The 14,968-nt window shown below is 40.1% G+C and overlaps 1 protein-coding gene across 2 annotated transcripts; it reads right to left on the minus strand.

Moving 5' to 3' along the window:
* Positions 1-10,810: 10,810 nt before the first annotated feature.
* Positions 10,811-14,026, minus strand: LOC139547038 (uncharacterized protein CFAP97D2-like). 2 transcript variants are annotated; one of them, XM_071356093.1, is made up of 5 exons: positions 13,630-14,026; positions 13,320-13,400; positions 12,980-13,098; positions 11,753-11,936; positions 10,811-11,212 (listed from the first exon to the last, which is right to left on the minus strand). In XM_071356093.1, exons 1-4 carry the CDS (start codon positions 13,723-13,725, stop codon positions 11,756-11,758), a joined length of 477 nt encoding a protein of 158 aa, XP_071212194.1. In that variant the 5' UTR covers positions 13,726-14,026; the 3' UTR covers positions 10,811-11,212; positions 11,753-11,755. The 2 variants fall into 2 exon arrangements, with proteins under 2 accessions (XP_071212194.1, XP_071212193.1); XM_071356092.1 differs by having other exon boundaries at positions 11,753-11,857; positions 13,630-13,994.
* Positions 14,027-14,968: the final 942 nt, after the last annotated feature.

Below are 14,968 nucleotides of genomic sequence, written 5' to 3' on the forward strand. Positions count from 1 at the left end.
AACCGTTTTTCGAGGAGGGTCAAAGAGAGACATCAGCACGAGCTCAGCCATCCACACAGAGACAAATCAATCAATCAAATGTATTTATAAAGCCCTTCTTGCATCAGCTGATGTCATAAAGTGCTGTACAAAAACCCAGCTTAAAACCCCAAACAGCAAGCAATGCAGGTGTAGAAGCACAGTGGCTAGGAAAAACTCCATAGAAAGGCTGGAACCTAGGAAGAAACCAGGTTATGAGGGGTGGCCAGTCCTCTTCTAGCTGTGCCAGGTGGAGATTATAACAGAACATGGCCCAAATGTTCATAGATGACCAGCTGGGTCAGATAATAATAATCACAGTGGTTGTCGAGGGTGCAACAGGTCAGCACCTCAGGAGTAAATGTCAGCTGCGGTCTCTAGAGAGTTGAAAACAGCAGGTCTGGGACAAGGTAACACATCCGGTGAACAGGTCAGGGTCAGGTCATGTATTATTGAACTGAGAAAATGTTCACACTGAGAAATTGTTAAACATGACGTCACAAAAACAACACAATCAAAACGATTGGGAACTATTTCATGCTGGGAAGATTTTTACACAACACAGGGTCGCTTGCAGTTAGTTTACAATTATAATGAATTTGTTTATGATTTTGAATAGCCTAGTAATAGGGAATATTTTATATTTTCATAATTAATAGGTTGACACATTACCTTTAGCTACAGGATATCTCGCCACCTTGCGTTTCCATCTCCTTCTCTCTCCTTTATTCCTTTCTCAAGCGCGCAGAGGAACTGTCAACAGTTTATTGAAATATGTTTTCTTCCCGAAAATATGCTACTATCGATGTTCCCGAACAGATTTCACTTGTTTCCCAAATTAAGCACAGGGTTGCTACATGAACAGGGTTGGAGAGCCCATGGCATACAGTGTTTGGACCGAATATCACCATGCTCCTCCAATGCAACTAGGTTGCAGGCAATGTTTTGGTGGTGACACACCTTGATAAGGTGACCAGATTTTGGAGAAAAAAATATAAAATAGGGTCCATTTTGTTTAAAGAGATTCTCTGGAAATGTTGTATACTTTTCAGTCATGCAGTACTTCTGAAAGTAGCACTCATGACCAGAAGTGGTCCCCGAAAATTGCATACTATGTCACATATGTGCAGATATGTGCAAAAAAAGAATAATAATCTCACCCATCGACACACAATACCCCTTAATGACAAAGTGAAAACATACTTTTTTTCATTTTTCCAAATTGATTGAAAATGAAATACTGAAATATCTCATTTACATAAGTGTTCACACCCCTGAGTCAATACATGTTAGAATCACCTTTAGCAGCGATTACAGAGCTTTGCGCTACTGGATTGTACAATATTTACACATTATTATTTAAAAAATTCTTCAAGCTCTATCAAGTTAGTTGTTTATCATTGCTAGACAGCCATTTTCAAGTCTTGCCATAGATTTTCAAGCCAACTTAATAAAATATGTTAACCTGGCCACTCAGGAACATTCAATATCGTCTTGGTAAGCAACTCCAGTGTATATATATTTGGCCTTGTACTTTAGGTTTTTGTCTGGCTGAAAGGTGAATTTGTTTCCCAGTGTCCATTGGAAAGCAGCCGGAACCAGGTTTGCTCTAAGATTTAGCCAGAGCTTAGCACTATTCAGTTTATTTTTATCCTAAAAAAAACTCCCTAGTACTTGCCAATGACAAGCATACCCATCACATGATGCAGCCACCACCATGCTTGAACATTTGAAGAGTTGTACTTAGTGATGTGTAATGTTGGATTTGCCCAAACATAATGCTTTCTATTCAGGACATAAAGTTAATTTCTTATCCACATTTTCACTATAGTGCCTTGTTGCAAGTAGGATGTATGTTTTGGATATTTTTATTCTGTAAAGGCTTCCTTCTTTTCACTCTGTCATTTAGATTAGTATTGTGGAGTAACTACAATGTTGTTGATCCTGCCTCAGTTTTTTCCTATCACAGCTATTAAACTCTAACTGTTTTAAAGTCACTATTGAGGGAATCCCTGAGCGGTTTCCTTCCTCTCCGTCAACTGAGTTAGGAAGGCTGCATGTCTTTTTGTAGTGACTGGGTGTATTGCTACACCATACAAAGTGTAATGCATAACTTCACCATGCTCAAAGGGATATTCAAAATCTGCTTTTTTCAATTTTTACCCATCGATCAATAGGTGCCCTTCTTTGCGAGGCATTGGAAAATCTCCCTGGTCTTCGTGGTTGAATCTGTGTTTGATATTCACTGCTCGACTGAGGGAACTTACAGATAATTGTATGTGTGGGGTAGAGGGATGAGGTAGTCATTCAAAAATCCTGTTAAACACTATTATTGCACACAGAGTGAGACCATGCAACTTATTATGTGACTTGTTAAGCACATTTTTACTCCTGAACTTATTTAGGGGCAAAGGGGTAGAATACTTCTTGATTCAAAACATTTCAGCTTTAAATTTGTAAAAACATTTTTTTAAACATAATTCCACTTTGACATTATAGGGTATATTGCCAGTGACACAACATCTCAATTTTACTTCAGGCTGTAACACTACAAAAGACACTATGTACACTGAACAAAAATATAAATACAATATGTAAAGTGTTGGTCCCATTTTTCGTGAACAGAAATAAAAGATCTAAGACATTTTCCATATGCACAAAAAGCTTATTTCTCTAAAATGTTGTGCACAGAGAGTGGCCAGACGGACACCACTCCTGAGAAAAAGGCACATGACAGCAGACCTGGAGTTTGCAAAAAGTCACGTGAAAGACTCTGTTGACTGATAAGACAAAAATGTATCTCTTTGGACTAAACGCAAAACGATATGTCAGGAAAAAAATTGGCACAAACCATCGCTACCATGAATAATGGTGGTGGCAGCATCATGCTAAGAATATGTTTTTCAGCAGCAGGGACTGGCAGACTGTTACGGATAGAGGGAACAATGAATGGAGCAAAATACAGGAAAATCCTTGATGAGAACTTGTTTCAGAGTGCAAAAGACCTTAGACTGGGGCAAAGATTTACGTTCCAACAGGACTATGACCCCAAGCATACATCCAAAGCAATGCTGGAATGGCTTTTGAACAATAATGTTTAGGTCCTTGAGTAGCCCAGCCAAAGCCCAGACTTGAATCCCATTGAAAATCTGTGGAAAGACTTAACAGAGCTTGAGAAAGTCTGCAAGAAAGAATGGAAGAAAATGCCCAAAACCAGATGTGCAAAGCTGATAGACTGATGTGCTACCTTCCTTTCTGTCAAACCATCTTGCCATCGCCACAACCTGGACTGGGGCAGGGTATAAGGCCTGTTTCAGGGACTTGCTTCTAAAGACCATTCTTCGCAGTAATTTTTGATATTTTTAAATGTGCGATTCAAATGCATCTGAATGTTATTTCTTTGTGTATCGGAGCCATTCGGAAGAACCTGCAACCCGGGATGCCACGTATATGAGTTGGTCAGATTTAGACCACCCGTTACCTGAAAGGGGCCTCCGGTTGTGAAAGCGGGAGGTGGCAGCACACAGGGGAAAGGGATCGCTTCAGTGAGGGTCGACATCAAGTCTCGGACCACCTGTCTCAAAGCTAGCCTTTAATTTCAAGTCACAAGAATGTTCCAAAAGCTGAACCCTGGGCTGACTACTGTACCCTACCACACACTTACTATTTATTCATGTTCTGCACTCTGAAATGACTTATGTCTACCGGACCAATGCAATAGCTATGTCACCTTACTGCACTACTAATGTGTATATACTTTCATATATTTCTATGCTGCTACTGCACTCACTTTGCACATGGGCAAACAATGTCTGTACTATAGCCCTACAGGCTATAAAAAAAAAGTAGTATTTTCTTTTATCTGCGTGCTTCTTGTACTTTATTTAGTATGTTATATATTCACAATGTTTGATTACTATGTCACTTTTGTGTGGCCAGATAGTTAGCAACAGTAACAATCGTATGTGGCTCATTTCAGCAAGTTTGATCTTGTTCTTGATACCATGTCTTGTTTTGAGGTGTTTTGACTGATGTCCTGTCTATGCTAATATAGCTCAACATTTCTAGCTAGCTAACCAACAAATGTAACAATGTATTTGAGCGACAAGTGCTCATTGTGCAACTTTATTTATGTTTTCAACTCACATTGGAGACAAAATATAGTTGACATGTTATCAACAATCTAAGCCAACCCCTTCTGATTTGCCCCATAGTTGCGAATGCGTCAGATTTGTTGCTAAACAACCAACCTGTCTATACACCACTGGAACCAAGGTTACGTGTGTAACCATGGTTATGTGAGCTATATGGATCACTCCAATATATTGGTATCACTCCGCGGAGGGATACATCCGAGGTGAGGATTTACAGATTTACTCCCGTGTACACCTGTGTCTCGGCTATACATAGACCCCATGGCCGCGACACACGTTCTCTACATAATTTTCGAGGCGCCTCTAGCACCGTAGAGGATTGGAGTGATCCATATAGCTCACATAACCGTGGTTACATACGTAACCTTCGTTTTGTTTCACTATATTGGATCACTCCAATATATTGGTATACCCTACCAGATTTAGTCGGTGCTAGAGGGATCTGGTCAGCCACAGCGAAGTCCCAGCGCGGGACCGTCAATGTTAAAGGGGGGATCTCGGCACAGTCCCCGGAAGGGGAGGCGACGCCCAGGACCACTGAACCAACAGCAGAGGGAGGTGCCACATTTACCCGATAGTACCTAGCAAAGGTGCAAGAGGAAGCACAGCTGGCCACAGCACAGATATCAGCGAGGGGCACTCCTCTCAGTAGAGCCCAGGATGCAGCCACACCTCATGTTGAATGTGCCACCACAGATCCCAGCACTGGCCTGCCAGCCAGGCAGTATACTGTTGTAATCATGTCCATGATCCAGTTAGAGAGCCTCTGCTTTGATAGTCCAGCCCCCAGGACTCTCACCATAGCAGACAAAGAGCTGGTCGGTTGTTCTCACTGACCATATCCGCTCCACATTGGCAGCCAGTGCCCTCACAGGGAACAGCATGCCGGAGGGAGGCCCAGACTCCCCCGCCACTGCCGGCGGGTCGTAAGCAGGCAGGATAAAAGGGATGTTCACATGCCTATCTGACAGAACCTTGGGGAGGAATGAAGGGTTGGGGCGGAGAGATATACTCCATCTGGTAGCACTCAGAACTTACCGAAAGAGCATAGAGCTCACCCACCCTCTTCATGGAAGTAATTGCTACCAAGAAAGCCACCTTCATAGAGATGTGTTTCAGGGAGGCAGACTCCAACGGTTCAAAAGGCGGCTTTGCCAAAGCTGCCAAGACCACATCCAAGATATTTAAGGCGTGCAGGTGACTGAAGGAAATGGCTGACAAAATGTATGGATAGTAGACTGTAATTTAATCTGTCAAACAGGTAGGCCTACATCTTATTTCTTGAATAGCTCCAACACAAAGCCTTCTTGTTGTTAGTAGCCTAAAGTCAAATGAAGACTGTTTAAATTAATTAGGCCTTCTCAAATTAGCCTACTTTCAGCACCCATGCGCTGTCCATCTCCACGGTAGCCGCTTCATAGTAATGTAAGTTACAGTGAGGGAAAAAAGTATTTGATCCCCTGCTGATTTTGTACGTTTGCCCACTGACAAAGAAATTATCAGTCTATAATTTTAATGGTAGGTTTATTTGAACAGTGAGAGACAGAATAACAACAAAAATATCCAGAAAAATGCATGTCAAAAATGTTATAAATTGATTTGCATTTTAATGAGGGAAATAAGTATTTGACCCCTTCTCAATCAAAAAGATTTCTGGCTCCCAGGTGTCTTTCATACAGGTAACGAACGGAGATTAGGAGCACACTCTTAAAGGGAGTGCTCCTATTCTCAGTTTCTTACCTGTATAAAAGATCTGTCCACAGAAGCAATCAATCAGATTCCAAACTCTCCACCATGGCCAAGACCAAAGAGCTCTCCAAGGATGTCAGGGACAAGATTGTAGACCTACACAAGGCTGGAATGGGCTACAAGACCATCGCCAAGCAGCTTGGTGAGAAGGTGACAACAGTTTCTGTGATTATTCGCAAATGGAAGAAACACAAAAGAACTGTCAATCTCCCTCAGCCTGAGGCTCCATGCAAGATCTCACCTCGTGGAGTTGCAATGATCATGAGAACGGTGAGGAATCAGCCCAGAACTACACAGGAGGATCTTGTCAATGATCTCAAGGCAGCTGGGACCATAGTCATCAAGAAAACAATTGGTAACACACTATGCCGTGAAGGACTGAAATCCTGCAGCGCCCGCAAGGTCCCCCTGCTCAAGAAAGCACATATACATGCCCGTCTGAAGTTTGCCAATGAACATCTGAATGATTCAGAGGACAACTGGGTGAACGTGTTGTGGTCAGATGAGACCAAAATGGAGTTCTTTGGCATCAACCCAACTTGCCGTGTTTGGAGGAGGAGGAATGCTGCCTATGACACCAAGAAACCATCCCCACCGTCAAACATGGAGGTGGAAACATTATGCTTTGGGGGTGTTTTTCTGCTAAAGGGACAGGACAACTTCACCGCATCAAAGGGACGATGGACGGGGCCATGTACCGTCAAATCTTGGGTGAAAACCTCCTTCCCTCAGCCAGGGTATTGAAAATGGGTCGTGGATGGGTATTCCAGCATGACAATGACCCAAAACACACGGCCAAGGCAACAAAGGAGTGGCTCAAGAAGAAGTACATTAAGGTCCTGGAGTGGCCTAGCCAGTCTCCAGACCTTAATCCCATAGAAAATCTGTGGAGGGAGCTGAAGGTTCGAGTTGCCAAACGTCAGCCTCGAAACCTTAATGACTTGAAGAAGATCTGCAAAGAGGAGTGGGACAAAATCCCTCCTGAGATGTGTGCAAACCTGGTGGCCAACTACAAGAAACGTCTGACCTCTGTGATTGCCAACAAGGGTTTTGCCACCAAGTACTAAGTCATGTTTTGCAGAGGGGTCAAATACTTATTTCCCTCATTAAAATGCAAATCAATTCATAACATTTTTGACATGCGTTTTTCTGGATTTTTTTGTTGATATTCTGTCTCTCACTGTTCAAATAAACCTACCATTAAAATTATAGACTGATCATTTCTTTGTCAGTGGGCAAACGTACAAAATCAGCAGGGGATCAAATACTTTTTTCCCTCACTGTATGTAAATTACTCAAATATGTTTTATTGTGAGGTCAATAACTCTGATAAATAGCTTCATTATGGGCAACGAAAAATATATTTTGTAATTAAAATAAATTATAGCAGTAGCAATCTTACTTCCGGTCCTCTTCATTTTCATGCTCTCCCTCTCAAACTGAACAGGACATCAGTAGGCTTAGTCTGCTCGCACAGATATCGTATTTTTTTAACAAATTAAAAATAATTTTCATAAGAAGCCTTGGACTTGCCATTGGTTAGGCAACAGAAAAGGGTTTACATCAGCAAGAGCAGGGCAGGCCAGGGCTCATGAATGGGATAGCCTATCCATTGCAGTGTAGCCTAGTGTTATATACACCATCCCAGCAGCGCAAAATCTCAGCAAGGAAATACATTTTCTTAGAAAATAACTTACCATGTGCTTCTCCGAGCATGCTCTTCATATAGCCTAGGCCTATAGCCTATAGTATAGGCTATGGATCATTTGATTAAGACCACATCTTTTTTTCTCTACATCCTGTTTTTGATGTACTTATTTGGTTTATTCATCCTATGTTTATTTTCTGATCAAACAAGCTTGCATCACTTTGTCTAACTCTATGCTTGATTCAAATTCTTCACAATAAAACATATTGGAAACAAAAAATAAGTCTCTCAAAATATACATATTTTTTATGTAATCAATTAACAGTGTCACGATATTAGATGTTGAGTTTTTTGACTGTACCACCTTTCTTGTACTTGTTGAAGTGATGGGCTACAGTATGTTCAGTGCAACAGAGTGAAACAGGGAGTTGCTATCTGAACATAACATCGACATTTGAGTCACGTGCTGTAGGCTATATAGTCTATGAGCCAGGTGAGTCGGTCAGGCTCACTTGTGCCAACGATCTCTCATAGTGATTTTCTTGAATGTCCCTAGCGTTGGAAAATGTGTGATAGCAGTGCAGCAATGGCAGCTTGCTCTGTTATCACTCTTTCTTTAATGAAAAGCATTGTCATTATACGACACGTAATTCCTTAGTTGTACCCTTTAATCATATATCATTGGAACGCTATCTATCAGACACCTTTTTGGAATGTTCAGGTCAACAGAACCTTTAACTTTGATCTCTAGGGTACATATCAGAATTACCTGTATAAATTGCTTAATAAAGGAAACCCTGATACATTCAACAAACAAAAATTGACTAGTGGTTCTAAAAGGTCATGAAATTAACTTTAAAATGATATACAATATACAAACTTTGAAAGCACCAGCTACAACTATTGTAAAAAAAAAAAAAAAATGGCCCATATTACAATGTTGGAAGCTTAGCCATAGAATTCCATGTAGTGGGGCAGCTATGATTTTGGATTGTAACTTTGGTGATAGAGGCACCACATCAAAACTATGAAATAACACACATGGAATCATGTAGTAACCAAAGAAGTGTTTAACAAATCAAAATATATTTCATATGAGATTCTTCAAAGTTTATTTTATTATTTTATTTTATTTAACCTTTATTTAACCAGGAAGGGCTCATTGAGATTTAAAATCTCTTTTTCAGCGTCCTGGCCAAGATAGGCAGCACCAAGTCATTACAAAAATTACAGACAGACAACAAAAAGTAGCCACCCTTTGACTTGATGACAGCTTTAAACACTCTTGGCATTCTCTCAGCCAGCTTCATGAAGTAGTCACCTTAAATGCATTTCAATTAACAGGTGTGCCTTGTTAATTTGTGGAATTTCTTTCCATCTTAATCCGTTTGAGCCAATCAGTTGTGTTTTGACGAGGTTGGGGTGGTATACAGAAGATAGCTCTATTTGGTAAAATACCAAGTCCATATTATTATATTATGGCAAGAACAGCTCAAATAAGCAAAGAGAAATTACATTCCATCATTACTTTAAGACATGAAGGTCAGTCAATTTAGAAAATGTCAAGAACTTTTTAAGTTTCTTCAGGTGCAGGCGCAAAAACCATCAAGCACTATGTTGAAACTGGCTCTCATGAGGACTGCCACAGGAAATAATCAGCCAGATGTACCTCTGCTGCAGAGGATAAGTTCATTAGAGTTAACTGCACCTCAGATTGCAGCCCAAATAAATTCTTCACAGACACATCTCAACATCAACTGTTCAGAGGAGACTGTGTGAATCAGGCCTTCATGGTCGAATTGCTGCAAAGAAACCACTACTAAAGGACACCAATAAGAAGAAGAGACTTGTTTGGGTGAAGAAACACGAGCAATGGACATTAGACCAGTGGAAATCTGTCCTTTCGTCAAATTTGCGATTTTTGGTTCTAACTGCCGTGTCTTAGTGAGACGCAGAGTAGGTGAACAGATCATCTCTGCGTGTGTGGTTCCCACCGTAAAGCATGGAGGAGAAGGTGTGATGGTGTGGTGATGTTTTGCTGGTGACTGTCAGTGATTTATTTAGAATTCAAGGCACACTTAACCAGCATGGCTACCACAGCATTCTGCAGCGATACGCCATCCCATCTGGTTTGCACTTAGTGGGGCTATCATTTGTTTTTCAACAGGACAATGACCCAACCCACCTCCAGGCTGTGTAAGGGCTATTTGACCAAGAAGGAGAGTGATGGAGTGCTGCATCAAATGACCTGGCCTCCACAATCACCCGACCTCAACCCAATTGAGATAGTTTGGAATGAGTTGGCCTGCAAAAGTTATGGAAAAGCAGCCAACAAGTGCTCAGCATATGTGGGAACTCCTTCAAGACTGTTGGAAAAGCATTCCAGGTGAAGTTGGTTGAAAGAATGCCAAGTGTGCAAAGCTGTCATCAAGGCAAAGGGTGGCTACTTTGAAGAATCTAAAATATACTTTGATTTGTTAACTACATGATTCCATATGTGTTATTTCATAGTTTTGATGTCTTCACTATTATTCTACAATGTAGAAAATAGTAAAAATAAAGAAAAACCCTTGAATTAGTAGGTGTGTCCAAACTTTAATGGTACTGTACAAATATGTTAAATTATTGACAGAACTTTGGTAAGAATGTGCCCAAAAAGCTGTCAGAATCATCAGGGGGCTGCATAACCTCATGACAAAGAGAGGTGCTTACTGTGAGACAGCTTTAGGTACTTTGACAAATTTCCTAAATGTTCCGTTGTTCCCCTTTTAACAATGTCTTAACCAATTTCAGGTTGTTATACATTGGTGTTGATATTAAAACTGTAGTTAGTTGGACATATTAATATCGTTTACAATTAAAGTTGTTATACAGCTGTACATTGGTGTCGATGAAACATATGTTTTGTATTCTACCTGGTGATAATAGGCTGCATTTGACTTGACCATAAAACCTAAACCAAAAGATGAACATATACTGTGGTTTTAGTTGTGCACATGTGATAGCCTTGTAGCCTAATTTCATCTCCATGTGAAGTTATGGAAGGCTGCTAATGTCTTAAAAAAAGGTCAATTTTGTTCTAGCCCAGCTCGTTCACAGGCAACAAACCGTCTTATGATATAATCACTGACGCTTTCCTCTGATTGAACCTTTGTTTTGACAACTATTTATTGTGTAGCTAACATGCATTATGCATTGATTTCGCATAAAGGTGGCAAAGGCATCTGATCCCAAGACGAGAAGTTATAAATTCCTTTAATACAAGCCAGTAATATATTTTCAAAAAACATCAGGAGACATTGCAAATGTAAATAATCTACCAAATAGACAAAAAATTACTTCACCCCTTCTTAATGTCCTTGTGCTTACACATATTCTCAGTCTTTGACTGGTGAGTCAGGTCTGCTAGATGTGCTTAGTGTGTCAGGTGTGTGAGGGGGTTCAGGTATTGGGGGATTTTCAGATATAGGACCTTTGTTTGGTGTGTCAGATGACTCAGGTGTTTCCTGTTGATCAGGTTCTTCCTCACACTCCCCTTTTGCCATTGTGAGTGATGCTGCTGTTTGAGCTCTGTTCTGCATGAAGACCGTCCTCTTCTTCAGTCTCAGTGTTGCTGCTCTTTATTACTGGCCTGGCCTTGTCCCTATAGGATTGGCATCAAATTATATGCATATTTTAAAAAGGTCATTTTTATCTGAATATCAAATCATTTCTGGGTAACAATTAAGTACTTTTTTTCAATATTTCTTTCTCTCAAAAATAAATAATCAAAAATAGCTTCTTAGCAAAAAGCAAGATTTTTGCTAGGACTGTCTGGGCGTAGTCTGAGTGGGGATGGGTAAAACTGAAAACTATCTGTTATTGGCAAAGAGGTTTGGAAGTCTTTCTTATTGATCTATTTACAAATTTATCGCCTGGTGATGTCACCAGCCCTGCGAAAACTCCATCCTACCAAAACAGGCTGAAATTTCAGGCAGTCTTTTCAAACAGCTCTTACACTAAAAGGGCATTATCATAATTTCACAATTATACAGTATTATTCCAATCTCATAGTGTGGAAATACATATAAAACATAGGAACATCACATTTTTGACTCCACTGGGGCTTTAATACACATTTCAATAATATGTTATGTTTTGAGTAAGATCTGCCAATCGCCTGTATGTGATGCACAGAACTCACCTTTTAGTCACTAACTCTTCGTGGATATCGTGCAATGCTCTCCATGAGCTTGATTGTCTTGAGCCAGTCCTCATGCCAGTCCTTAATGCTGTAGTGAGGCTGGCACTGGGTCAGACGAAGAAGGATCAACTGGTTATCTTTGGTGATACGGAGCAACTCCTGCTGTTGCATCTCTCTGCAGAGACTACCATTACAAGGGGAAAAAAGCTTTTCTATTATGTGTAGGCCATTGAGTTGAGGTACAGTAGGATGCTAAGTTTACGAACATGGGCATTTTAGGACCTGGTGAAGCCTCCCTGAATGTAAGCATACTACTGCCTCTACCAAAAGGTCTAGACCATTATGGCACATTTAATGTGCTTGCCCTGTGCAAGCTGAGTGGGTCCACACCTGCTTTAGCTGCAGTGGTGTACAGTACTTAAGTATTTTTTTGCGGTATCTGTACTTTACTATTTATATATGACAACTTTTACTTGACTACATTCCTAAAGAAAATGAAATAATGTACTTTTTACTCCGTACATTTTCCCTGACACCCAAATGTACTCGTTACATTTTGAATGCTTAGCAGGACATTAAAATGCACTTATCACCAGTTCACGCACTTATCAAGAGAACATCCCTAGTCATCCCTACTGCCTCGGATCTGGCGGACACACTAAACACACACGCTTCGTTTATGAATGATGTTTGGGTATTGGAGGGTACCCCTAGCTATCCGTACATTAAAAAAAAGAAAATGGTGCCATCTGGGTTGCTTAAAGGACAATTCCACCCAAAAACTATCTTTTGGTATTTGTTTCGTTTCATTAGTCCATTGTTGACATATTTCCAAAATATGTTACTTTCAAAATACAGAAATCATCCCCATATGATGCATTTTGACAAGCAAAACTTTTTTGGACTATGTCAACAATGAACTAATGAAACGAATATCAAAATAATTTTGGGGTTTTCCTTTAACATAAGGAATTTGAAATGATTTATACTTTTACTGCCGATACTTAAGTATATTTAACACCAAATATCTTTAGATTTTTACTCAAGTAGTATTTTACTGGGTGACTTTCACTTTTAAAGTCATTTTCTATTACAGCATCTTTACTTTTCTCAAGTACGACAATTGGTTATCTTTTCCACCACTGTTTAGCTGTTACCAATTAATATTGGTGTCAGCAGTGGGAGTTAAAGCCACACACCTGAAGAGACTGGAGGTAAACACTATACCTTTTCTTTTCATAGTCGTTCCTGTTGTCGATGCGACCAGCAGTCCTCATGATGTGAGATATTTTCTCAAGCAGCATATTGTTTTCCCTCTGAATTTTGGACATGCTTTGCTCCTCAAACTTAATGAGGAAACATTAAGAAATAGAGAAAAACAAGTAAAGCCACTCAAAACACCAACAACAAAATACAAGGTAACAACTGCTAAGGTTGCATTATGCAACACGGAATGTTCAAGGAAAGCCTGGAGCTTTCTCAAAAGACACATTTGCCAGCTCAAAAGTTCAGAAAAAGGACTCTTTGCTGGATACATGGTGAAATGACACGACTTATCCCTTATCACCTTTTGTTTCTTAATTTTGAGGGCAAGGTGGCCATAGGTTTTAGGTGCAGTTGTGTCGATGGTGGGTTTCGCTGATTTGACCTTGACAAAAAAAACAAAGACACCACAGTAAAGGTCAACAACACTGGACATTTTTACTCAGCTTGTTTTTTGGAAGCACAAAAAAGGACAATAGATGACTCAGGAATATGACAATACTTTGAAAAACAACAGCTAATAACAATGTTAAATTAATATTGTCAATATGTTAAGGATATCGCCAACATTGTTGATAGCCTTTGATTTTAGCATCAAAGCAGCTTTCGCTTACCTTTCTCAGATGCATTTCATAGGAGGCCTTGTCCCACTTCTGCTGCAGGTATTTGTTTCCATTGAGAAGCAGTGGCTGGTACGACAGGTGTTGCATGGCTGCAGTACCTGCACTATTGGTCCCAGTCCACCTCCAGTCAACCTAAGAATTGTTCTACACTGTTACCCCTGCCCTGTGGCCTTCTCTATCTACTGCATATGGAGCTCGCTCAGAGAGATGCAGTCTGTTTTTAGTCTGTTTCCTACAACTTCTGTTAGCTAGTAGAACCACTGTCAACTGCCAAGTACTGTCAACTTACTGTAACCTACCTCCAGCACAGCACCACCGGATGCCCCACACACAGCCTTCTCTGCTTTGCTAAAGTCGAGCCACTGCATACAAAGCTCAGACAGACTGCAGTCTGTTTTCAGCCTGTCATACCCAGGTAGCCATGACAGCAACGGCATAGAGTGGAGATGAATGAACGTCTTCAAACACTCTGCTTGCTTAACAAGTTTCACAAAGGGAGGGAGAGGCATTAGAGGATGAGATAACTGGTGTGGCGAACCTGTTGAAAGAGTGAGAATATAAACGTCCTCATGAGCCTTGTGAAGTGATTCTCCACAAAAATGTTTAAAAAATCTTCTATTAAATGGTTATGATATAATACAGAAAGTATAAAAATCCTACTCTGTCTGTGGGCAGAAATGCATCGTGGTCTATCTATATTTCTCCCTAATATAGAGACTGTCCTTTTTAGTGTTATGACCTTGGATTCAGACCCGAAAGCCAACATATCTATCGTTTGAAATACTTGAAGTGCGCTTGATTTTGCTTGTCAGGTACAATGGAACCAATGGAATAGTGCAAAAACTGCATTAATACTCAAGTATTTCAAATATTGGAGATATATATTATATATATTATTCAACCAATTTCTGCTTGGCTTTTCTGTGTCGTGAAAGTATGCCAGCAAGGCCAAGATATTACCAGTTTAAGGTCATAACATCTGTCAACACCAAAATTTGACTTTTCAGAATGTTCACTTTGAAGTTGTTACTGACCCATTTTCACACTCACTCTTATAAATCAAAACAGACTGCATCGTTTTCATGTAGTTTTCTACTGAAGAACAATAATTAATACCCTTAGTAACAGTTACCTGGAAACGAACGTTGCACCAACACTCCCCAGTAAACAAAGCCAATTTACAAAAGCCTCCCAGGGAGATATTGATGTCATAAATCACAGGTCAAATCTTGATTTTAAATGGAACTTTACAGCTGTAGGCTTCTAATTAAGGTGCAATATCTGGCCAAAACACATGGCATTATTTTAAAATAAAAGAATTGTGGTGAAG

Source organism: Salvelinus alpinus, chromosome 20 (genome assembly GCF_045679555.1).
Source record: "Salvelinus alpinus chromosome 20, SLU_Salpinus.1, whole genome shotgun sequence".
NCBI classification, from domain to species: domain Eukaryota; kingdom Metazoa; phylum Chordata; class Actinopteri; order Salmoniformes; family Salmonidae; genus Salvelinus; species Salvelinus alpinus.